Consider the following 25,687-nt stretch of genomic DNA (forward strand, 5'->3'; position numbering starts at 1 on the left):
TGATCTCAAGGGCATAACTTGTTCAGTTTACTTCCACTCAACAGACCTGCCACAAAGAAAATCACTAGCACTTGAGACATAATCTGCTGTTCAGATTCAACCATCACCATTAAAAAAAAAAAAGCTCACCAGTCTATTTCTCATACTCAGAGGTTTCCAACACATTTATTTTGCAGACCACTGGTGTGCAGCTTTTAAAGACCAACATCTGTATAAATTCCTATAAAATGTCCAATGCGTGGCAGTTCTGTGGGGCCCCTCTGCGCAGCCCTCTGGCCTGGGCCCAGTCCCAGCAGCACACATGGCTCGCAGACAGCGCCTGCCACAAGCTCTCCCCCTCCAGGGCGCATCATCTTCCCGGTGCTGTTTCCTATGGCGCAGATGAGTGGGTTTTGTGTGGCTCTGGTGCCTACAAGAAGTAGTATTCCAAAACTGCAGGGACACGGTGCTTTTTCTCCTATGAAGACAGTCGCTTGAGGATTCAGTGCCTTTGTGCTTAGCGATGGGATCTCTGACTGCTTAGTAGGTTAAAATATAAGGAAGCCTCTGTCTTTTAAGTAACACAGATAACACCTTTTAGATCACCTATTTGTTCTAGAACTACAAAATTTAATTCAAGAAAATATAGGTCCCATGAAAGACTTAAGTTTATAAAACTAAAATCTAGTTTTCCCCAATAAATTGTATTTTAGGCAAAACCCTCCCTTCTAAAATAATACTAAAAGGGGCATCTGATTATACAAGAGCAATTAAAAAATTAAATATTTATTTGGGTAACAAGTTTAAGTTGGAGCTGCAATGTTGGCAATGCAGATTTTTAACACAGATCACAAAAAGCGTGCACAAAAAAGTACTGGCTCAAAGGGCAAAACAATGCTAAGAATTAGGCTGAAATCACTATACAAAATATAGAATGTATTAAACACTACCATCCACAGAAGTCTTTATCACTGATTATATTTAAAAATTATTTGCGTAATTATATATTGAATTGTAAATGAGTACTATACATGAACCCCTTATCAGAAGGCAACTCCTTGTTGCACTATAGAACATCTACTTACATTGCAAAAAGTATTCTTTTTTGCTATCAGTAAAGAAAACAGTTAATGATATTACTGTAAATGCCAGAAAGGCAACAAAAAAAGAAAATTTCTTTTTTGTCTTCAAAGTGCTTTCATGCAGTGAAGCACTTGCCTTGCTGACCTGAACACTCGAGTGGAGAAAGTCTTGCCCAGGCCAGAGATGCTCCTGAATTATCAGACTCAACGTTACAAATCGGAGATGCAAAGGAACCATGCAGTGCCCGCTCGTCCTGTGAGATCAGTGTGTCACTTACCACTTCTGTCTGTTCAGAAAACCATCCAAAACGCTTAAAAGACAGACCAGACTGAGGTGATAAACACACAGAGAATGAAAGACACAAACTGCTGTGTGACATTACTCTTGGTAATGCCTGTGCTGAGGGAAAGCACCTTTAGGAGCGCCTATGCGGCAAGAGATACGTGTCTCAGATTCAAAATGAATCAACAGTGTTGGATAACAGTATAATCCTCGACTCAGAAGCTGCCTCGGGATCAGGTGCATCTTCAGGTAACGTAACAGGGAAAGAAGGCCATGGATTTCATTTTATTAATTGCATCCACTCACAAACCGACCTAAGGTCACCAGATGTGTAGACACAATGAGATTTTGTTGTTGCTTATACTGCAGTCTTTAATTGAAGTTATGATAAAGGAAATATATCTATTTAAAAACAAAACCGAATGACTACTCTGTCTAGATTAAGAGGTGGCACCAGGCGTGGGGTTCACGTTTTGAGTGGCCACTTGTGGCGCGACTTCAATGATCCGTGGCTTGTCGATGATCCTGGCTGTGCGGTTGCCCTTCTCTACAATCCCAATAATCCATGCTTGGTGACCTTCACCATACTTGGGGGACTTTATCTCTGCACAGAACCGAGCCGCTTGCTCACGTGGTAAACAGATTAGCAGGCCTCCTACCAAAAAGAAAAAAAAAAATGACCATTAAGCATGGTATAAAAACTCCTGCACAATGTCAGCACTCAATTAGCAACGTCATTGGAGTTGCCCTTCCCATACAATTACAACGGCTACTCTCCATATTAATTAATTTCTTGGTGAACTCCTATTAAAAAAACAAACAGTAATTTTTAAACTGTCCAAATGAACTATGGACACCAGGCCAAGTATTGCGGTCAAGGCCTCGATGGCACACATGGTGGTGCTTTTTCCACACTGACAAGCAGGAGAAATGCTCTGCTTCAATCTGCTTCCCCTCGTGGATGACTCTTCTCACCAGGAATGCTGCACTGTGTGTCAACATGCAGGAAAGTGGGTGTACCTCCAAGTGTCTAGCCTCTAATCCTGACTGTCATTACCTCCAAAACAGGAAAAGTGTGCAATGTTCGTTAATTCAAGATTCTCTCAGTGCCCACTAAGTGGCAGACTCTATTCCACCCAAGTATCAGACCAACAAGGGAAGTTACCTCTTGGCCCCCGACTCCTTGTGGAAACTGTCTGTTGTCAGCAGGACAGTAAAAAGTCAGTCTCTATGAGGCAGAAAAAGGCCTGGTGAGCCCTGAAATCCAGCCCGTGCAAGGGCTCTGTGGTTTCCATCACGGGCTCTGCACTACAACCTTCTGGGGAAAGCTGACCATCCTAGAACCAAGACGCTACATTTTCTGGGGCTTGGTATGTATACTTTTAAATCCCCAAGATCGAAAACTATACAGTTGCACTGAAAAGAGAAACAGGAAGAATACTGGTAATGACTTAATATTTCCTGTATTCTCTCCCACATCACCGCCATATTCCTACAGAAAGACAGGAACACCCAAAGAACCACTTAAAATAATCAAGATACCCAAGACAGCAAGAGGTGGAAAGCAAGAGCTGGAGTCCAATAGCAGGGATGCTGCCTTGGTCCTCAGGAGTGGCCTCCCAAGTGCACACCCCCATGCATTTGTTCCGCTGCTTTCTGTTAGCCTTTCGCACACTTTAACCTCAGACCTCGGGCTAGGATCGTCATACCTGATGTCTCTGGGCAGGTCCCATGCATGAGGCCAAACATGTTTCCACAGGCCTTGCTCACAGCAGCCATCTTCGCCAGCACAGGAAGGTTGTGAATCACAAACGACACCTCATTCCTCTGTTGCTTGGCCAGGTTCTGTGCATGGCCCAAAATCCCAAACCCTGTGATGTCAGTGGCCGCATGGGCGTTGAATGTGTGCATAAGTCCTGCAGCTGAGAGGACAAAGGGGTGGCTCTCAAGAAAAAGTACCTGTCCACAATCCCACCCTCACATGTGATATAACCTGAAGATCTCCTGTCAAGGAGATGGTACACAAGGACAGTGAAAATGTCCTATCATAAAACCAAACCAGAGTGAAATCCTGAAAGCTGACTGATTTCAACTTATACTACATGGAGCCTATCAGCAGCTTCAATCCAAAATAATTTCCTTGTAAACTAAAAACAGAACTATAGCCAGGGGTTTAGCTCAGTGGCATAAGCACCAGCTTGGCAAACCCAAGGTCATTAGTTTGATCCCCGGCACAAAACAAAACAAACAAAAACCCAAAAAAGCCCAGAACTGTGCTTAGGAATTACGATCTCAATGGAAGGAAATTTGTCAAAACCACCTTAAAAATCAAAGAAAAGGACTTTTAACAGCAGGGCACAACACTGAGTTACAACCCACTTCACATTTCTCTAATGTAAATCTGTACTCCAGCATGATAGTAACCAGGTGCCTCTGAGTAGTTGTATCTAGAGGACAAAGCAATTGATTTTCGTGTTCAGCCACTTGGTATGATGAACAGCAAGGTGTGTGCATGTGTGCAAGGGTCAAACTGGGAGCTTTGCCCACATCACACTCCATCTAACAGGCTTTGTGTGTGTTTAGCTGAGCATTATCAGGGGGTAAAACACACCCACATCACTCTTCATAAACATAATGGAATGTGGATGTGGCTCAGGAGCTGTGCCTGGGGAAAGCAAAAACCCTTCTGTGCGTTCACTCACTTGGTAGGCAAACAGCTGGAGATCCAAGCCAGCAACAGGTGAGTTTTACCCATGAAATGCTCACTGCTAAATTTCTATGAACTTAGGATTTGTTTTTAAAAGTTTTCTTTTGATTTTTCTTGTGAAAACAGCCCAATTCAGTATAATAGCATAAGAAAAACCAGATTTACAAGTTTGGGAGGTAGTCAAAACTCATGCATGCATGAAGATGATAACTTATGAGATTGGCCTGTGAGCTCAAGTTCCCATGACCATCAAATGCAACAAGAATCAATAGACACAGGAAATGCAGACTTCTTTGACTTAGATGATGAAGAAAACAGCAATGTTTGTGCATAAGTAAGCTAGCAGAAATGGTACAAAATGGTCATGCAACCAAATGGAATGATCTGGTGTTAGAGAACTAAGTCCCAAAATATAATAAGGATCTTGGCAGGGGTGAAACCTATTTGGCTGGAATGCCTCACTGCCATTCAGTGTTGGAAATGTTTGTAACTGATGAAATGCTACAAGATATTATACAATAAACAAATACTGTGATACAAGTAAACTATTCTGCATGCACCAACAGCCACACTAAAAAATGCATTCATTATGACAGCTCACTAGCTGAACTGAAGGCACCCATAGGTCTGCTATTCTTAGCAGGGCTTTCTCATGGCAATCTCATGGGCTTGAGGTTTGATGACAAAACCAACTGCCAAGAAAGAAAAAGGACTGAAAATCTGGCTGCTTTCTGTTCATGGCTTGAGAGATTTGTGGGTAACTGTCAAGCAATTTACACACCATCTGTATACACAACTAGTGAGCAACTCAGCATTTTCACAGTCACTATGGCTTCAGGCAGTGTATTTTCAAAAAAAACTTCAAAATATGGCAGAAAAATTTATGCCCTCATAAATGCAAATATTATGCTTTCGATTACAAATTTATCCTGGAACTCAGCCACCAGGTCCTTATTTGTAGTAACAAACCAAATGATATCGTGGACAGACTTGTTGCCCACATCTCCCAAACTAATTGGAATGTGACATTTGACAGATGGTTTACCAATTTCCAATTGAGGTTATGTTTACTAATACGGCCTAAGAACTGTACACAGGAACAAAGCAGAATTCCCAAATGAACTGTTGCAATTTCGCGAGAGAACTGTACAGTTCAACCTTGAGATTTCAGATAAATATAACAGAGGCCTCATTTGTAAAGAAAAATAATATTGTACTATGAAATACTGATTTCTTAAAAATAACAAGGGATCACAAGAAATCGATCCAGCAGCTACTAGAAGATGCAAAGAAGAATAACTTAAGATTGACCAGAGTCAATGAAAGAGCAGGTAATAGTGCAAATGACATAAAAAAATGTTCATAGAAATAATGGCAGAAAATTTCCCAAGCAAGGAAAAAGAATTTTACATACAGGTAAGTGAAGCACATAGAACTCTAATTAACCTTGATTTTAAAAAAAATCTATACCAAGGCATGCAACAATTAAGATTCCAGAAATTCAACACAAGAACAGAATATCAAAAGCTGTTTGAGTAAAGAAACAAATCACCCATAAAGGAAAATCCAACACAATCACAGCAGATTTCTCAACACAAGTCCTCAAGTGAAGGAGAGCTTGAAGTGAAGTATTTCAAGCCCCAAAAGAAAACAACCTCCAAATCAGACTGATACATCCTGCAAAACCACCTTTCAGAACTGAGGGAAATATAAGATAATTCCATAACAAAGAACATCTGAGGAAATTCATGACCATCAAACCAGCACTCCAAAATGTTCTCAATGACATTCTAGAAAAGGACTATAACTCCATGAGCCCCAACAGAATGAATCTACCTCAACAGAAACGGAAGCCTGAGATGGTAACTTTCCACAGCAAAACCAAAGATGGAGTGGATGTTGTGATGAGCTATGCAGCAACTATGATGGCACTTGCCACACAAAGCACTGGCGAACGGCTGTGTTTCACTCAAACCTAAACACGTGGCATAAACAGTTTGACAGTTTACAAAGAAAATAACAGGTGCAAAACATGACTGGAACTTATAAGAGATCATTTACAGGAGAGGAAAACAGAAATGTTTTTGTCCAGGAAACCTTACAGAAAAACTGCAGAGCACATTGGTGGGCTGACCAGCAAACATGCAGGCTTCGCATCACAGAAACCTCCTACTACAACAAGAAAGCCAAAAGGATGTCAACTGTGCCCTACAGGAGAGGGCAGGAAAACAAAACACATTCGCTACCAGTGAAAGCAAGACTTTTGTACAGAGGACGCAGTTCTCTTGTATGAAGACTGCCTTGAGTGTGACAGTTGAAATAAAGATATTTTAAAAAAATAAAATGTTATTGATATTTTCATTGTAGTTCATATTGGTATTTTTTAGACTTTGTACACCAAAAAAGTCAATGTTGAAAAGTCTGATGCTCTTTTATAAACAACTTAAATATTAGAAATTCAATTTTTTTGGCTATTTTTTCCTCTTAAGTACTCTTTAATACAGTAAAACTCATAAAATTAAAATTAACAATTCATCAACAGAAATATTCTAAAGAATAAACGTGGGTAATACATAGCCACAGGAACATTTCTTTATGACAAAATTGGCATTATGCCCACTAAAAAAATGCCTGGCTTAAAATCAAGATAGTCTTCCTCAAGATGAACTACTGGAAAGTTTAATGGCTTTTTAAATTGTTTAATTTTAAAAAATGAACAGGCTTTACTTTTTTGCAAGTTTTGGGTTTGGAGAAACACAGCCCAAGTGTGAGGTGTGGTAAGCCCACCTCCACCCTGCCTCTGTGAACACTTCACAGTACTGCAGGGCACCTGGTGAACCAAAACAGCACTCACCGAGGGTCGCCAGGGCCTGGCTCCCCGGATTTTATAGAAATCCAACAGCACCCAGCACGGTGTCGCTCAGCAGCCTCACCACTCTGCCTCAGTAACCTTCCCTTGCACCTAGGCTGGCACCCACTGACTTCTGGGGGGTGGGAATGAGACACTGGGGATTGAGCCAAGGGCCCAGGTGACAGCTTAGTTTCCAGAGACAGAGCTGAAATTACAGGCAGAAGCCATCATGTGCAACGTGAACTTTTCACCATCTCACTGTCTGCTTTTTCTGGAAGGCACAGTTGGAATCGGAGTGCAGCCTTTACACCTGTGCTGAACAATACATCGTTACAGGGCTCCACCTTTCACAGCCTGGTAGCTCATTTTTCCCACGACAGCTCAGTAATATTCCTTCATCTGGAAGTCAGTTTATGCATCTGCTTACCTACTGAAGGCTATCTGGTTGCTTCCTAATTGTGGCAAACACGAATAAACTTTTGTGTGTATCTAAATGTAATATAATGAATGAGAAGGAAAATTGGTATTTTCAGAATATAAACTTCCTAAATTTCCATTCTGAATGTTGGTTTGCTTCCAAAGCATTACACAGAGCAATCAAGTAATTTCTAGAGGCAGTTCCCCCACATATCAGAGGTTATGATTTCAAAAGATCTATGAAAAGCTCTTCTTAACTACAAAATATTTAAAATAATATCCACACTAATAAAAAGTGAGCATAAAATGCTTCAACTTAGTTTGATCCCCGGTACTGAAAAAAAAAGAATGCTCCAACTTACAACAGAAGGAATGACCATCAGTAAAAAATCAATTAACAACAAATGCTAGTGAGGCTGTAGGAAAAGGAAGCCTCCTGCATCATTCATGGGAATGTACACTACTATAACCATGAGAATCAGCATGGAGATTCCTCAAAAACTAACACTAGAAATTCCATTTCACCTAGCTATCTCCCACCTAGGTATCTTCCTACAGAGTTAAGGAACAGTGAGTGATACTTGCGTACTTACATTTATAGCCGCACAATTCACAACAGCTAACTCTTACAAGTGGCCTATGCCTTACCACCAGATGAATGGAAAAGAAAATGTGATATTCACACACCAGCCAGTAGTACTACTATGCCAGAAAGATGCACCTGAGTCATTCGTAGGAAAATGGAGGTGCCTGGAAACTACAGTGTTAGTGAAATAAACCAGACACACAAGCTGAAGTACCTCACGGTTTCTCTTATGTGAGAAACCCAAATATAAATGAAGAGTAAAATAAAGGTAAGCAATACGAAGTAGGGAGACAGCTCTTTCTCAAAGGGCAAGGTGATCAAGAGATGGAAGGAGGGCAAAGAAGGGTTACAACTGCACACAGAAATGCAGGCATGTACTGCCACCAAGGACGACTAAAAACATCCAACACAACGTGTAACTATGTCCAGTGATTCCCTTGGCAAGCTTTCTTCTAATGAAAGGCACCTTTAGCATTGCTGAGAACATGTTCCTTGATGTATGATGAAGTTAATTAAAATATTCTCAAGTTACAACAGTTAAACCAAAATGCATTTATGCACCTAGCCTAACAAATACCACACCCAACTCAGCAATACAGCACACTGTAGAGTACTGGTTATCCAGCTTGTGATCACCCAGTGATCAGGCGCTACTGCCACCCGGCTCCATGGGTGAGGAGGAGAGGTGCTGTGTTGCAAATCTTTACCAGAGAAATAACAGTCAAAACTCCAAGAGTGGTTTCTATCAAACGTGTATAACTTTCACAACATCAAAAGGCTGAATGAAAGAGTAAAAAGATCAACAGAGACTCTGTGTGCCCAACGAAGCCTAAAACTTTGGTGCCCTCAGCCCTTTTCAGACTGTCTGCCAGCCCTCACAAAATGTCCTTTCCACCCTACCTGTTCTGTTGAGTCGTGCCATGTTCATCATGGCTTCTTGGTATGCCAACTCCACGTCTTCTTGGGTGACCACCAGCTTAATTTTATTCCATTTCTCAGGCTAAGAACAGAACACCAGTGAGGGGAAAGGGGGGAAATGACATTAATCTTTACTGCTAACCATTGCTGAAGACAGCACCGTTGTTCTTAGTCATCTTCTGGGAACTTTCTTCCTCTGCTGGGGAATCAGACCCAGCACTGATCACATGTTCAGCCCATGCTGTTCCAGAGTTTCAGCCCTGCCCTCCTGGAGTTTCACACACTTAACTTTAAACATAAGGTTGAATGTTCTGACTTTTCTCCTGTAACTATTATGTGGCCACCAAACTATCATTAGGCCCTTTTCTATCTCACCCCACATCTCTAAGATCGAACATGGCAGTGCATTGGCCATGCAAAGCGAGGACGGTGCAGGCAGGGGAAGTGTGTGGTGATGGGCTGCAGTCTGCTCTCTGGCAGGGTGTGAATCGTATTTCTAACAGGCCGTGGGTGCTCCTCCCCACGACCCCTACGATGCTGGCTCCTATGTTTCACAGTACAGTGACTTTATTGGCTTTAACTGAATGCTGGAATGAAGGGATCTTGATGAATGCGGGATATAAAAACACTTCAACTGCATTTGCTGAGGACAATATTCAGTGACCAAAAAGGACATCATAAAGACACTTGTCTCCCCTAGTCTGATCTTCATGGCCCAAACTTAGCTGCCCACATGCATGTGTCCAACCTTTACATTTCTAGTGACCTGAAGAACACCCAAGGGGTTGAAGGGTGGCTCAGTTCTAAAGCATTTGCCCAGAATGTGCAAGACTGTGAGTGTGATCCCCAGAAACACATGCACACATGCAGGTGTGTACCCACACACAGTAGTTATCCAGTGCCTCTCCCCAGGGCAGTCATTACTAACTAGACATCAGCAACAGCTTCTGCCCACCTCTCCTATCACATGTGCTTCTTGCAAAAGTAACAAATATTCTCAGTTCTACACTTTTTCCCTGTTAAAAAAAGTAATACATACTGGGGGCTTAGTTCAGTGGCAAGTGTCTGCCTGGCAAGCTCGAGGTGGTGAGTTCGATCCCCGGTACCAAAAAAAAAAGGAATCCCTTCTTGTATCTGATACCTTTGTAAAAAGGCATACTGTGCTAAAAAAAAAAAAAAAAAAAAAAAAAAACTGTGCTGTTACATACAGTCTCTGGGACTTGCCTTTTCTGTTCTGAGAGTTTTTTAAAAGCTGGCTTAAAAGGTAGCAAAGGTGTTGTGAAGCTGATGTGGAAAGACTTGATGCCCCAGGACTCAACCCTGCCACCTGTCTGCTCGGCCTGCAGCCGCCTCCCTCACCAGGCACTGCAGGGCTAGGCATCCGTCTTGCACAGCACTCCAGGTTCCCAATCTCTCTGCCCCGCTGGGTAAGGAGGTAAAAATAAATGAAGGATGTGGAGAATTTCTTACTCTTCTACATCAGCTAAGATATACCTGGCTCATGAGTGACCTCAAATTACTTAATTACTTTCCAACTGCTTCTCAAGATTAGTTGTTTCAGATGATAGTTTGAAATTAAACACACATGATCTTACTAACTTACGAGTTGTTATGATAGTGAAACATGTTAAGTATGATTATAGCTCCATGGGAAAATGCTTAGAACTACCCTTCAATTCTAGACACCCCTCCCCTGAGAATTATGCATTAAAATGTTCTTGGTTATTCCTCAATTTAAAAAGACAACATTACCAGGCAATAACAACCCCTATCTCCACTACTAAAATAACTCGGCAGTACCTGTCCTTCTTCATACCCTAAACACTTCTCACGAACTCTCTTCCATTGCTGTTTTGTGCTGGGGACCACACAGGAGCACTGAGCTGTACTCCCAGCCCTACACAGTGATGCCTAAGACACAAAAGATGAGCCTATCTCAGTTGTAAAATAAATAGATAAAGCTAACCACCCCTCTCAAATTCTTCATGGAAAATGTTTGAAGCCCCAAACTTAGATTTTTTGCTTGAAATATTCAATACTTGGACCTCTCACATGGTCAGTTCCCAGGGTTTCCTTTAGGACAGAACTAATTAAACTTAGCAGTAAAAACAAACATCTTACTTTCCAAAGCTCCCTGACGAAAGCCAACCCAACCCTGAGAATGCCCTGCCCCGTGCCCACCACCCCTCCTATCAGAAGCTGCAGTCTACTCACAATATCCAGCCACTGGTGCACAGCAACGGCCACTTGTGTCCCCAAGGGTTTTGTCAGCACTAGCACATCTCCAGGTACCGCATTGTCTGGCCTAAAGAGAAGGAAAAGGGCATGCTCTAGTCCAACCAACCAAGGACATTAACTCTACCGTTAAACAAGAGAAGGAAAAGCCTTCAAAACACACGCTTTTGGAGTTCTCAAGTAACCAGTACCACGAACTGGACAGAGCCTCACTTCCTGCTCCGGAGACATTGGTGGAACAAAATACTGAAAGGAAAAAGAAAGCGTCCACAGGCTTAAGTGTATGGATCAATTAGCTACTGAGTAAGAAAGTGTAAGACAGCAAAGAATTTAGTCTTCCCCTTCATAGTTTATAACCCTAGCAGAGTTCCAAATCACTTGAGACAGACTTTTCAAAGACTGCTTGACTATGGTCACTTAAATAGTGGACATTTAAGTGGGACTTTCTGGGTTCTGGGATTTGACTGGAATCTGAGTCTGGTGTTTTAGTGATTTCTACATCAAGATTCTCACACTCACTGACCAGTAGTAAATACCCAGACTCCCCAGGTGACCCTTGTCTTAAAGACCAAAGTTAAGTACTAAAAAGGAACATCCCTTCCCTACAAAAAAAAAAAAAAAAAAAACAGAATGCTTCTCACAAAGAAAGTGGCCATCATACTTGTGCCATCACTTCTGGGTTGAGATCCACCACTCAGGGCTTTCTAAGGCCTCTCTTATCTCAGATCAAACAACTGTGCTCCATCCACTGATGCTGGGCTACTCACTCGCTGAACTAAGGCAAAAGTAGGCCAGAGCGCAGATTCCAGGACTTCATCAACCTGGAACATCTGTATCCTCATCAGCTTTGAACACTAATGCTGTGACAATATATAAGAGGCTTATAGCCCAAAACCAGACCTCCAGAGAGAAAAGCATTTCCATTCTGGCTCGGCCATACCTGAAAGATGCTAAGTTCTTCCACTTACCTGGTTATGTGCAGCCTATGAATTTATGTTACGTGTGATAAAGCTATGGGCTTATTTTTACGTTTATGAACAAATGTTCATTGATATGTATGTTGTTGGCAACAAATTGAAATTTATCTTACCACAACTCCCTCCGCCTTTGTTTTTTGACATAGGGTCGAGCTGTGTAGTTCAACCTGGCCTTAAGCTTGCTGTGTACCCATTTTGCCCTGAACTCATGGTGATCTTCCTGCCTCAGTCTCCCAAATGCAGGCATGTGGCACAACACCCAACCTACTCAGCTCTTTCCCAATAGAAAGTTGAAGTAAAACAGATATACTTCAGCATCTAAGAGGAAAGTTTGAGGAACTACCCAGATACACTGTGTAGTTAGCAAAATGCAGGATCTTTACCATAAAAGTGCTCAACACACTGGACCTAAAAGGACCACTTAAAACATGGATGTAACTACATTCACCTCTGCTCCTAATAGTAAGGCTAAAATCACCAAGGACATCTGCCAGCCACTGTACTCGCAGGCTGTGAGGTACACAGGCAGGGCCACAGGCAGGGCGAGCCGCAGGGGCTCACAGAATGATCAGCACATGCATCTGACCCCAGAGTTCACTCAGAGACCCTATCAGTAGGTTAACATATGTAAAATGACCAATACTTCTGGCTGGTCATTTGCTGGGATATTATTTGTAAGGCCCAAATAAGGGACTATGTGCTAAATGTCAGCAACAAAGTAGCTTGGCAGAGAAAGCCTTCTGGGAGACCTGGTAGCTGAGGCACAGAGCACGCATCTGTCCTGCGTCAGTCCTGCAGGCCCTTGGTACCCGAGTCCTCTGAGTTCTCAGCCAAGTAACCGTAATACCGCTCAGTGCCTGCTCCAACAAGACAGACATGGGACCCTGCTACTTCAGAAAACAGGACCGATGGACTTGTTTCAAATATCTAACATAGGAAGTGACAATACTGTTGAACTCATTCTCCAACAAAGGCAGAGAAACGCCCAAAAACCTCTTTTCCAAAGTAGATGCTCAGTATCAACAGTCATCTAGGAAAAGCAAAGCAGAAACACCACACAATGCTGTTCTACACCAGGGAGGACACTAACCAAACCCTGGCAATGCAACAACCCTGGACAGGATGTGGAGAAATGAATGTCCACATCAAAAAGAAACAAAGTATCCCTGAGCACTCACAGCAGTTGCTCTACTGGGACAGCAGTGGTGACCTATTCCTGTATGCTGTAGCTGGCTGTTTGTAATCAGTGAAGTCTTAAGGTTTGCCACCACTGATCTAGGAAGAATGGTCCATCAACAGACAAATGGATAGAGAAAACGTGGTGGATACCAACAATGGATTATTCAGCTATGGAAAGGAAGGCAGTGCAGGCTTGTATCAGCCTTGAAAATGTGCTATGTGAACCAAGCCAGATACAAAACATCACATACTGCAAGCAATAACAGAACAGGTAAATCTATAGACAAAAAGTTGATTTTGGTTGCCACAGAATGAGGGAAGGAGAGGGCCTGGGACTTAGCTGAGCAGCATGAGTGCCTACCTGGCTAGTGCAAGGTCGTGAGTTCAATCCCCCAGACCCCCCAAAAAAAACAATAAGGGAGGAGGAACTGCAAAAGACTACAAATGCATACAGTTCTGATGTCACAGGAATGCTCTAGAATTGGATAGTGGTAATGGCTGCACATGAAGTCAACATACTGGTTAGTTTAAAATGTGGAATTATGTTATGTGACATTCCGTTACAAATTACAAATCAATTTTTAGAATCTACACGTTTTTAAGAGTAAGATCAAAGTAATGATAGACACTAAAAAGTGAATGAACCTTAAAGCTCTAATGCTCTAAAATCAACTATGGTGATAGCTATACTCTGTGAATGTGCCAAAGCTCACCAAATCCCATGCATTAGGGGTGAACTGTATGGTGTGTGAATAACATCCAGCTTCAGTATAGACAGACAGACACACGAACAGACGAAGGAAGGAAGGAAGGAAGGAAGGAAGGAAGGAAGAAAACACAGAAGAAAAACAGAGCAGGTGACAGGAAACAAGTACCAACTTACATGATGAATTCATTGGGCTGGCAGACAGTTGTAGCGACTCCGCCCAGAACAATCCAGGGGTTTAATACCGTTTGGCCACCTGTTACAGATGTTCCTGCTTCCTCGGCTGCATCTTTAAAACCCTGTATAATTAGGGGCATCACTTTATCCCTTTCCTAAGGGTTAAAAGGACAAAATGAAAAGTCAAATCATTCTCTTTAAAGCCTTGAAAACAAAGTTCTATGCTTACAGTTATAAAAAAGGATCATAAAGCCCTAAAGAAAGCTGACAGGACAAACTGCAGAATGTCACACTGGACCCACTCATCAAATGCTCCAAGATGTTCTTCTAGGTTACCAGGGAAACAAGTCCAGCCCACATGTGACCTGGTCATAGGCCCAACCCTGTGTCTGAGGACCACTACCACTCAAGTGTTTCCTGTCGTCAAGAGTGCCAAGACTACTCAGTGACATGCGCACACTCTGCTGCAGGGGGCTTGTAGTGACCAAGGAGTATAAAATGCCTGAGGCCTATAGTAGTAATGCACACTCCCAAAATGTTCCTGCGACCCTGTGTACAACTGAGCAAAGCTCACACTGCTAAGGCAGAAGGCAGTCTACTGAATACTGGGACTTCTAAGAGCTGGAGGTTTTCAGGAGAGTAAAAACAAGCACCATACCTGTCAAAGTAAGGTAAGTAGGAATTTGTTCCAAGTTCAAACAGGTTAACAGGGACACAGACATTGTCAGGCAACAACACAAAAATGTCGGGCATGAGGACCCCAGTCCTCAACACACAGCACCCTGGACCTGTGATCCATGGGCTTAACACTATTACACACTGTCCCTGCAGATTTAATTCCGCTAGTAACAACTACACATTATTAAAACACACAAAAATACCTACTTGTAGGTGTTGGTCCACCTAGAAGAGGAGCAGGGAGCAGTGGTAGAAATAAAAGGATAAACAAGCCAGAGGCACTCATTTTACAGTACTGACAATGGCTCACAAGTGGACAGCCAGACGGAACGCTGAGGCCACATGGCCCAGCTCCTCACTCTCCTGATGGAAACAAGTCAAGCGTGAAGAGATGGGGACCCCACTTACCCTGTCAGTCATTTTATTACTGACTCCAAGCAGCATCAGCATGTTATCACATTCCGTGACCCCCATTGCATACAGGTCGCTGAGGACATTGGCACATGCTATCCTGCCCTGGGAAGAGAGGGGAGACATGAGAAAGAACACCGGGACTTTCCATCTGTGGACAGACAGACAGAGCCCATGAGCAGCCTTCAAGAAAAACCTGGGACTTTCCAGGCAGGGCAGCTGCAGGACGGGTCCACTGTGGCAGACCAGTGAGTGATCTTTCCTCATCGCAGAAACACCAGGCTACCCTGCCCTTCCAGGCACTCCTGTTACTACACCCTACAGAACAAAGAATTTACAGGGTCAGGGTCTTCTTTCCCACTGTTACAAGCCTGATTTATTTGGATTGGGGGGGGGGGGGGGAGACAAAGAAGAGAAGCAAAGTTAGAAACGATGGCCTGAGAGAAAAAGCCAAGGAGGAACAGCCTGATAACAATTCGCCTCCAGCAAACTTGGAAACAGCCGCTTATTCTAAACAGATTCTACAAAAATGCTGACCTTATTGGCTATGGCAAGTGGGACAGTTTTCATGTGCTCAAGACTGCGATGTTTTTCTAGCTCCTTTCAAAGGATGTTATGAAACAGAAAAATCATCTTGTTTGACAAAATGTAAGAAATATAGAAGCTTGAAGTCAACTATTTTCTAATCAATTATATAATTTTAAACTAAAAATTCAAACATTACTGGAGAAAGATCCTTCTTGATCGGGAAACAATGAAGGATTAGACAGGAACCACGATGTGTCACGTGCCAGCTCCACCCAAGAAAGGTAAACATTATACACTGTAAACAGGGCTAATCAAAACACTAAAAATAAAAAATGTTCTAAAATACACGAGATGAAAAATAACAGCACTCATCAGAACTTAAAATACTATTCAATAGAATACAGCAATAAACACTTATTGTCACGGGACATTTTTAAATGTAAGTTGTCACTGTCTCATTATGAGCTTTATTATGCAGACAATAAATGTGGCGCGTTCTTCCTCTGCCGCAGACTAACCACCCTGCAGAGCAGCACTATCATTCCCTCGTGTGCTCAGCTGCTGTCTTAGGTCTCTTACGCATTCCTGCTGGACCAACAGCCTTGCCCAGGCCACCTCAGCATCTCTCAAGCCAACAAGTGCCACAAATCTTAGAGATGACAACCTTTGGTCAGGGTGGCAGCACTTTTCTGGGTGCTCTCAGATGCACTGAAGGATGCCAGAGGAAGAGCTGTGGTCTTAACTTCTCTGACATCAGATTAAGTGGGACATCGGGGTATGGCTCCTCTGTCCTGTCTCTCAAGAGTGTTGCTCTACAGGAAGAACAAATGGAATACTGGCTCCTAATCACCTGGTATTGGCACCCGAGAGGTGAACATGCCCATTTTGCTACTCCATGGCCTAAGTCCTTATGTGTGGCATGGTCATGGGTCCTTACCACACGACTCTGGCATTTTATAACAAGTAGGAAGGATATTCCCATCTCTTCATTGCCTGTTACCAGCGGTCAGAGAAACAGGGCCAAAGGTGGGGTAGATTAAAGAGCTGGAGGCCTCAAGCATGCAGTGACCAATGGGAAATAAACCACACACAGTAGCTTTGAGACAAAGAGCTGAGTGGATCATAACCAATGTGTTCTAACATATATTAGAGTAGACACTTGAGAAGCCTAATTGGGACTAGAGGCTAGGTTCCTGTATTCCTGGAAGGAAACACTTAGGATTGCTCCTAGTACAGAGTATAGAAAGCTTTCTAGCCTGAAGTAGGAATGGTAAAGTTTACAAATGTCAAAGAAAGAAAGGGGTTCAACAGCACTTCCCCAAAACAGGTGCTCTCACACATGGGCAGGGGCGGGGGACACTGAGGTACAAAGGTGGCAGAGGGGCGTCCCTGTTCCTCTTGTGTTACACAGGGCCAGGTGTGTGCAGTGGGAATTATCAAACAAAAACCAAAACAACACAGACGCACATAAGCCCCAGCCACAACTCAACCACAGGGACAAGCAGTTCCCGCTATAAAAACACATTGAGTCCAACTTACCATCATGTAAGGGTCGTCTACAATAGGATAAATGTAATCCGTCGTTTGCACCAAGGAAAGACCACCATGCCTCAAAGGAATGACGCAAGTATCCATTCCAATGCCTGGAAGATGGAAGCCATCAGCATCCAAAACAGGGGAAGCCATGGTACTTTATAAAACCAAGGTTCTGCAAAGGAGCCCTGCTGTCTAAGTCCCTTACGGAAACGCCACACTGCCAATGTAGCCAAGTGTTTCCTATCGAGAAGCATAACTGAAATAAATGTGAAGCATAACCAGAGTAACACAGAAAATATGAATAAAAATGTGTTAGCTATCAAGACTTCACCATGGTGTAATTTTTGAAACTTGATGCCTTGGATAAATTTTTTTCTTATTTTTTTACATTGTTGTACTGCCTTGCTGTATAATGTGATTGGTACCATACAGAATTTATCTAAAGATGAGAAGAGTATCAATAAAACCCGTATTATTTAATCTGCAGTTACCTTGACACATCTTGAAATAATCTTACTTTCCCGACAGAATATATGTGCTATATTTTACATACAGAACGTGGCTATTGTTACTTTTGCATTTTAGTCAAAAATGAAAAGGACAGAGCCAGAACAGGAATCCAAAACTACCCATCGGATATGTAATAGCCCAGCACCTGCATGACTCATTTGCTTTACAGATTCCTAAAGCACTTTGTAACGTGATGTCATTCCGTTAGTGAAAAATTTATACCTACCACCTTTAAACTGTAATACGGGGCATGGTAGCACCTTCCTATAATTCTCAGACTCTAGAGGTTGAGGCAGAAAGTTTACCAATCTGGGATACACAGTAAATTCAAGGCCATTCTGAACAACCTAGAGTGGCCATTCTCAAAACACACACACAAAAAAAACCCCATTAAGTTATAATACCAACAGGGCCTGGCCTTAACTTTATCTTCTGTTCACTAAAAAGAAAAATGCTCAACAAGACTGTAAGAAGTATTTTAATAAAAGTATTCTAATACAAGGATTTTAATGAAAGTATTTTAACAAGTTGTTTCTAAATGTATAGGAAGACAGCATAAATCCCTAATGGGCTAATTCTAAAGGATTCCCAACAGGTGTGGTGCTACACGCCTGTAATCCCATCATCTTGGAAGGTGGAGGAAAGAGGGTTGCAAGACTAAATCCAACCTGAGCAATTCAGTGAGCTCCTGTCTCAAAACAGTAGCACGCGCACACACATACTGGCTGGGGACACAGCTCAGTGAAGCCCTTTTCCTGCAATCAGTTTTGATGCTGTCAAGACTAAGCACGGCAGGCTGTATTTCTGAGAAAATCATCTGCAATACAGATTCAGACTCATTTTCAAGTGAGCCGAACATTCCCCTCCTACCCTGTTTTGAAGGATTTACACTTTGCAACAGCTAAAGGCAGGAAAAAGAAAAATATCACGATGAAGTTCAAAAAGAAGCACGTGGACACTAGATCTTGTAAATTCAAGATTAAGGACCTTCACACTGTGCAGATGCAAAACTGTTGGGAGCCACCTTGCTGGTGTTGTTCCATTGGACTGATGCAAAAAGAAAACCAAGCTGAATAATGAGCCAGACTCACAGACAGATTTTCTTTCTTAACTAAACTAACAGCAGAAACTTCTCTTTGTTGTTGTTGTGTTTTTGAGGTACTGGGGACTGAACCAAGGGCCTCACACTGAACTGCATCCCCAGCCCCTTTTCATTTTTTATTTTGTGACAGAGCCTTGCTAAGTCATTAAGTCCCCCTGGCTGGGCTCAAATTTGTACGCTTCTGCCTCAACCTTCAGAGTGCAGGGATTACAGGCCTGTGCACCATGCCCAGCTCAAGGCAGAAACTTTTAGAAGATTCTGCTAAGGAACAGAATTTAATTAATTTCACAACAGCAAGTCTCACAAGTTGGGGACAGCGGGACACACTGGCTCATGCCTGGTTTTCATCTGAAGGACAAGTGTGTTAACTTTGCTTATGCATAGGCACTTACACATTTTACCAAACAGTGCTCCTTACACGTAAGTGTACACAGAGCAAGAATCACACTTCAGCTCAGTCTCCTTAAAGTCACAACCCAAGAACAATTCTGAATATCCAGTACTATTCACTCTGGAAAACTGAGGCCTATATTTTCATTTGGGTTTCTACTTAAAACTATAGGACTATGGAAAGAGACCCTAAATAGTTGCAGTGTGTTAGGTTTAAAATGCTTCTAATTTGGGTTACCCTAAATTTGAACAAAATTCTTTAAAACACCTTATTCCTGTACCCCGTAAGCTCCTTCATCAGAGTAACTAAAGATTCGAAAGCCTGAAGTTTCACCTATGCATTTTCCTTCATAAGAATGACAGCTCCCCCACCAAGATTAGGCCCAGGGCTCTTCCCGGGCCTGTGAGTGGCTGGAGCCACTCATAGATACAGAACACCTGAAATGAGCTGAGCTAAACCACAATGTGCAATTACAATGTGTGTGTGCAATGGTGTGTGCACGTGTGTTTGAGGCAGGAAGGGTCCCTACGTCCTCATCAAAACAATTCTCTCCTATGTACTGGGGAAGAAAGGAACACCTCAGCCTCAGAACCAACAGGAACCAGACAGGTACCGACAGCCCACCATCACAGCAATGTCTTGTTGTGCTAAAAAGTTTTTTATATATCAGGTTAAATAAAACACATTACAGTCAATTTCACCTGATCCACATTTTCTTTAAATGTGACTACTAGAAAATAATTTAAAGCAATGTGACATATATGATGTTTCTGACCAACACTGATTTACCCTGACTGATTTAAACATCACCTCTCAAATTTTAAATAAGGGTAAGCCTGAGATGGGCCATGGGCATGGAAAAACTAGGGTTTCAAACTGAAGGAGTGCAAAGTCCAGGCAGAGGGCAAGTGGGAACAAATAAAAATGCTATGGAGGGGGGGTCGCTAGCTCAGCTGAGCTCAATCCCTGGTATCAAAAAAAAAAGGTATGGGGGCTACTAAACACGAATCTGAGACTTTCATGTTAGAATTATCAGCAGTAATAGGGACTTTTATGTATCAGAACCTCTGAAACCTTCCATCAAGAAAACCAGCAACTCATCAATGGTACTGCCATCACAGAGATCAGCGATCTGCACTTGATAGATCCCAGGGCCAGACAGCAGACATTCCAGTTTCTAAGATACAGCTGTGCTAACAACTCTTCAGCTAGGATACATCAGCAAGGGTATATTCAAAAGCTGTTCTGGTTCATGCTTCAATTAATATAATTTAGAATTTAAGAAAATGATAATTAGGAAAAAACTAGAAAAACATACATGTGCATCCATACACACATACATGTACATAATTTTTTACACACACATCTTACAGATGTGGGTACAGATGCACAGGATGTATGTAGGTGTATGTATATATATATGTGTATATATATATATATATTTTTTTTTCCCCCTATTTTATAGACTGGTAAACTAGGTATTCCTAACCCACGACATACATAACATTAACAATGGCTGGTAAGACTGGAGTCTGGCCTGGATTTCAAGGCAAAGTCTGGCCACCGGATACACTAAGTGGCTTTCCAACTCTGCTCTTTTAAGCATCTGCTGGGCACCTGGGGTCTGTGGGCCTCTAGGCACTGCATGAATGCAAGGGTGGGAAGTGTGGTTTCACTGGGAAAAGCTTGTAGTTTCATTTGCTACTCTTCCAAAGCCAAATCAGGCTGATGGCCTTTGTTTCTTCTATCTGCCTCATCCCTGGCTGCTAGGCAGTGGTTCCTTCTGCCATGGCTAGGTTAAAGCCAGAGCCGCTCATCTTCCTACGCAACACATGAACCAAGAAACCAAGAGGCTGGCAGCATGAACTGGAGGGAGCAAAGGAAGACACGGATTCCAGGCCCCAACTTCAACTCGGTTCCACAGAACAAGGGAGCTTGGAGGGCTGCTGGAAGGAGCAGTAACCCCATCACATAAGCACCCAGGGTGCAGGGTAGGCCCAAAGTGCTCAGCAAGACCAACTAGAGAAGGCCATGAACAGGAACCACTGCTTTAGCCACAGGCCTTTCGTTTCCTTTGGTTTTGACAAGTAAGTGGCTTGTTTCTCCTGATGCCAATATCTAAGAGGTCCTCAATATATTCTCATTTCTTGACAAGCCAATCGTCATCAAAATCCAACTTGTTTTTACCAATATTTCTCCACAACTTAGACATCAGCTAGAGGAGTGGAACTGTATTCAAAGCTCCTGAGAGTGCAGCAGGCATAGCCATGTGTGCGCATGCGTGTGGTGTGTGTGTGTGTGTGTGTGTGTGTGTGTGTGTGTCTGTCTGTCTGTCTGCCTGTCTGCCTGTCTGTCTGAGGTAGGAGGGGTGCCCTCTGTCCAACCAAAACAATTCTGCTTTATCTCTTTTTTTTTTTTTTTTTTGTCTTTTTCCTTTTTATCGGTACCGGGGATCGAACTCACAACTGCCTGCTTGCAAGGCAGGTGCTTATGCCGCTGAGCTAAATCCCCAGCCCCCCAATTCTGCTTTATGTACTGGGGAAGAAAACACCACCTCAGGCTCAGAATCAACATGGTACGACAGGACTTTACAACAAAATAATGAGCAAAAATTAATTAAAGTTGTGTAAACAAAGTTGATCAAGTCATCCACTAACTACAGAAAATCCATCCAAACCCGAGCATGTGCTTTAAGCACTCAAAGGCAAAGTGATCACAGTCTTGCATTATTACCAAACAACATACACAACAAGCATGACTAAACAATATCCCAGGGTATAGAATTTCTTTCTGAGCTCTGTGTTTGGAGAAAAAGGAAAACCACTACCACAACCAGGAATTTAGTTAAGTAAAACTTAGATGGCAGGCACCCTGGGATCCAGCAGATTCTTCTAGTTTCCTGCACTCTGAGCTTAAGCAGTCCCGCACACACCACCTCAGCTTTTCAGCTCAGGCACTCTGCACAGGACCCCATTCCACCCTAAAAGGCCACTGTGCCTTGCAAGCACCTCACACAACACAGGAAAGGATTGCATATTCTAGTGTAAGGGTGCGGTGTGTCAGGATCATTAGGGAAAAGGCAGAAAGGAGTTTCTGTTTAACCCTCAGCTAAACAGAAAGTTCAATTTGAGTTTAAAAAGCTTTTACTTTTACTGTCCTATAATGTCAGTTACATATTCCACAGTTTAAAAAATGTTCAATACGTTTTTTCAAGTATCCCTTTTCAAGTATTCCTTTAAATAAGTTACAACAGCATAATTGGATTATTCCTTGAATCTTTCTTAGATAATTTTAAAAAGAAAAGTAACACAGGAGGAGAAAGTCTGGTTCTTGCCTCCCTGACTGAACTGCAGTTATGGGAAACAATGGTTTACATACCAAGTCTTGGCATAACGGCTCCCAGAAACTGCTCATCTTCTTGGAAGTGGTTCTCTTGTAAGGATTCCAACAGTTTCTGCAGGACATCTTGGGGCACTTTGCAGCCTGTGCCCTTCAGTTCAGTAAATCTTGTTAGCCGGAAACTTTTGTCCAGTTCATAACTTTCCGGGTTAAAAGTTTCCCTCGTAGACATGGTTCTGGGGCCCACACTCCTCACAATTCAGCCCCTCCCCTCCCTCTCTCACCGTCAGCTGGGTTCTCTACTTCCGATCCACCTAGGTACCACCAAAACACAAAGACACCGTTAAAAGAATTCGGACCAGTATTTGCCAAGGATCAGTAGCATGCTAGGGGAGGGAAAGTACAAGGATCAAGGGGTGAAGTCACCAAGATTACCAGGAAGCATCAATGTGGGGACACAATTCCTTGTTCATTACTGTGACACATAAGCCAGAATACGATTATACCACCACACATATCCCCGAAAAACCTGTCATCTGGACTGTGGTTTCAGTCCCGGCCATGACACCTTGTAAGATCCAAGGGTTTTTCCCTGCAGCAGCACTATAAAAACTGCTCTCCGCTGGCCACCTCATTTGCCTCCCTGGAAGCACTTGCAGTTTAGAAAATGTTTTTGATGTTTTCTGCTATCTCACACAGAAAAATAAAAACACCTAATACAAACTGTGAGACATATATGTAAATGCATTTGACAAAATTCCTCAAAGTGCTAAGTCCTAATTTTAGAAAACCCCTCTCTCTGAGTCACAAGTAGAAAACACAAAGTAAAACTCTGAGGAGACTATGCTGAAGAACACAACATGAAAAAGTTGAATGGCTGTTTAACTGGGTAAGGGTTGTACTCTTCAAGAGAGCACTTGAAAAGTTCTGATGTTTTAATGCTTAGCTATTTCCTAGAAAGCAGACATCGCGCCCAACAAACCAATACACACATCACTGAGCAAAATATGCTATTGCTCATTACCATTTCACTGCAGAGCTAAAACAAAGTAAACCCTACATTATCACCAGCACTTTTGGTACTGGGTACCACTGTAAATTTCTAGAACAAGCTCTTGTAAGTGTGAAGCCTCCTGGCTAAAAACGAATATCAACATGTGCTCCTGGGGTTTACAAACCTCCAGACTGATACTTTATTGGGCATAGAATTACAGACACCCCAAGTTTTAGGGTCACTTTTCCCTATAAAATTTATGATTAAGAACATAATTCGCAATTATAGAGCTTTTCATCCCCTGGGAAGTACATCACTCATTTAAAATAAATTTCACAAAGCCCAGGTTTGGGCAGTAATCCAAACCATCGTTAGCAAAAACAGCTTTGGGAAAAGCAAGGATTTCTGTGCAAAACCTACAACTGTATAGTGCAGGAACAAACCTTCCAAAACCATTCCAAGAAACCAACCTGCCCAAAAAGAGCCAGAAGGCGTGTCAAGCAAGTTACAGTGATGAGAATTTTGAAGCCATTTTAGTTTGGGAAAAGTCGGTATCAGCACTTCGACATGGAAGGGTTTGGAACAAAACCAGCAAAGTCCTGTCCTCGAAAAATGCCAAGCATATGACACCATTTCGCCTCTACAAAGGGGAAAACTGCAGCTCAGGAGGCACCCAGCTACTTTCCTACCTCCAATCCCCATTTCTACCCCAACCCCAGCCCTGCCAGAGGCGGGCAGAACCACTCTGGGAACTTCCTCTTGAATTTTTATTTTCCCAGACTTCTAAAACAGAGGGAGACAAAGTTTAAAAGAAGGTGCTGATCCTTCTGTAATTCCAAGTGCTGCGGGACGCCAGGGATACAGGGACTCACGTTCCAACCCCAAGGCAAACTAACTAAACTCACGTTTTTGGAAAGGAGAGGCACGGGGCCTGGGGGTGCGGGGCAGGAAGGTGTGCAGGAATAAATGGAAAGGGGCAGAGCCGCATCCTAAGAGAAGGTCGCCACAGGTTTGCACCTTTAAAACAATACCATGCACAGGAGAGCTCGCGTTAACCCTCGCCGCCCCGGCGCGCGGCCGCGGCTGCGGAGCCGGCGCCGGGTGCCCCAGCCCCGACACCTTCCGCCCTGCACCCCTGGCCCGCGGGTGCACACCGGGGCGGGCGGGCGCGCGCCCCATGAGGCCGGACGGGGACGGTGCCCTGGGACACGGCGGGGCTCCGCCGCCGCCCGCGAGGCCGGGCGGGCGCGCTCTTTGTGCCGCGCCGGGCCATGCCGAGCGCGGGCCGAGCCGGGCGGCGGCCCGAGCAGGCCTGGGCTCGGGGCCTGTGGCGCGGGCGCGGAGGACGAGGAGGCACGACACACCGGGCCTCGGCCCCCGCGCGGCCGCCCGCAGCGGGCGGATTAACCCCTGCGCGGCCGCTCCCCTGCGCCGCCGCCCGCTCCTCCTCCTCGCCCGGGCCCGCGCGGCGGCGGCGGCGGGCGGCGCTTGTTTTTAAAGCGGCCCCACCAAGCCCTCGCGCGGGCCGCGGGCACGGCCGGGCGGGTGGCGGCCCCGGCAGCCCGGCGGCCCCGAGGGGGTAGGCGACGGGCGTCCGGGCCCGCGGCCCGCGGGGCCCCTTTAAGCCTGGCGCCCCCTCCCCGGCCCGCGCTTACCGGCTCGCTCGCGCCTCCGCCTCCTCCCGAGCCCGCCGCGCGCTCCCACAATGCACCGGGCGCCGGGCGCCCTTAAGCGTCGCCTGAATAAAAATGCGGCTCCGGGCGGGCGGCGAGGCCTGGGCGCAGCGGGGGGCGGCGGGTGCGCGGCCGCGGCGGGCCGGCCCCTCCCGGGAAGAGGCGCGGGCCGCGGCCCAGGCTGCGGCTGCGAGCGCGGGGAGGGCGGGGGCGCCTGCAGGCCCGGGCCCGCGGTGATTGGTCTCGGGGAGGCGGGGTGCGGGCCCGCGGCGGCATCCGTTGCACGATGCAAAAAAGGATCGATTTCAAAAGTTGCGAGTCTCACTGGCACGGCCGCCTCCTCTCGGCCGAGCTGCACCGCGACTGCTCCCGGAGCGCGGCGGCGGGTACCGGGTCACCTAGCGCACCTACTTTCCGCTCGTAGCCTC

At 44.2% G+C, this 25,687-nt stretch overlaps 1 protein-coding gene across 5 annotated transcripts; it reads right to left on the bottom strand.

Moving 5' to 3' along the window:
- Positions 1–136: 136 nt before the first annotated feature.
- On the bottom strand, positions 137–25,687 carry Sephs1 (selenophosphate synthetase 1). 5 transcript variants are annotated; one of them, XM_063253774.1, is made up of 9 exons: positions 25,671–25,687; positions 22,632–22,906; positions 17,254–17,357; positions 15,184–15,291; positions 14,098–14,252; positions 11,038–11,128; positions 8,806–8,905; positions 3,054–3,266; positions 137–1,999 (listed from the first exon to the last, which is right to left on the bottom strand). In XM_063253774.1, exons 2-9 carry the CDS (start codon positions 22,822–22,824, stop codon positions 1,785–1,787), a joined length of 1,179 nt encoding a protein of 392 aa, XP_063109844.1. In that variant the 5' UTR covers positions 22,825–22,906; positions 25,671–25,687; the 3' UTR covers positions 137–1,784. The 5 variants fall into 5 exon arrangements, with proteins under 5 accessions (XP_063109844.1, XP_063109843.1, XP_003468695.1 ...); XM_063253773.1 differs by lacking the exon at positions 25,671–25,687 and adding an exon at positions 25,242–25,380; XM_003468647.4 differs by lacking the exon at positions 25,671–25,687 and adding an exon at positions 24,492–24,630.

The sequence above is a fragment of the Cavia porcellus genome, unplaced genomic scaffold, assembly GCF_034190915.1.
Source record: "Cavia porcellus strain 051 isolate PalLab524CR breed Dunkin Hartley unplaced genomic scaffold, mCavPor4.1 scaffold_7, whole genome shotgun sequence".
In the NCBI taxonomy this organism is placed as follows: domain Eukaryota; kingdom Metazoa; phylum Chordata; class Mammalia; order Rodentia; family Caviidae; genus Cavia; species Cavia porcellus.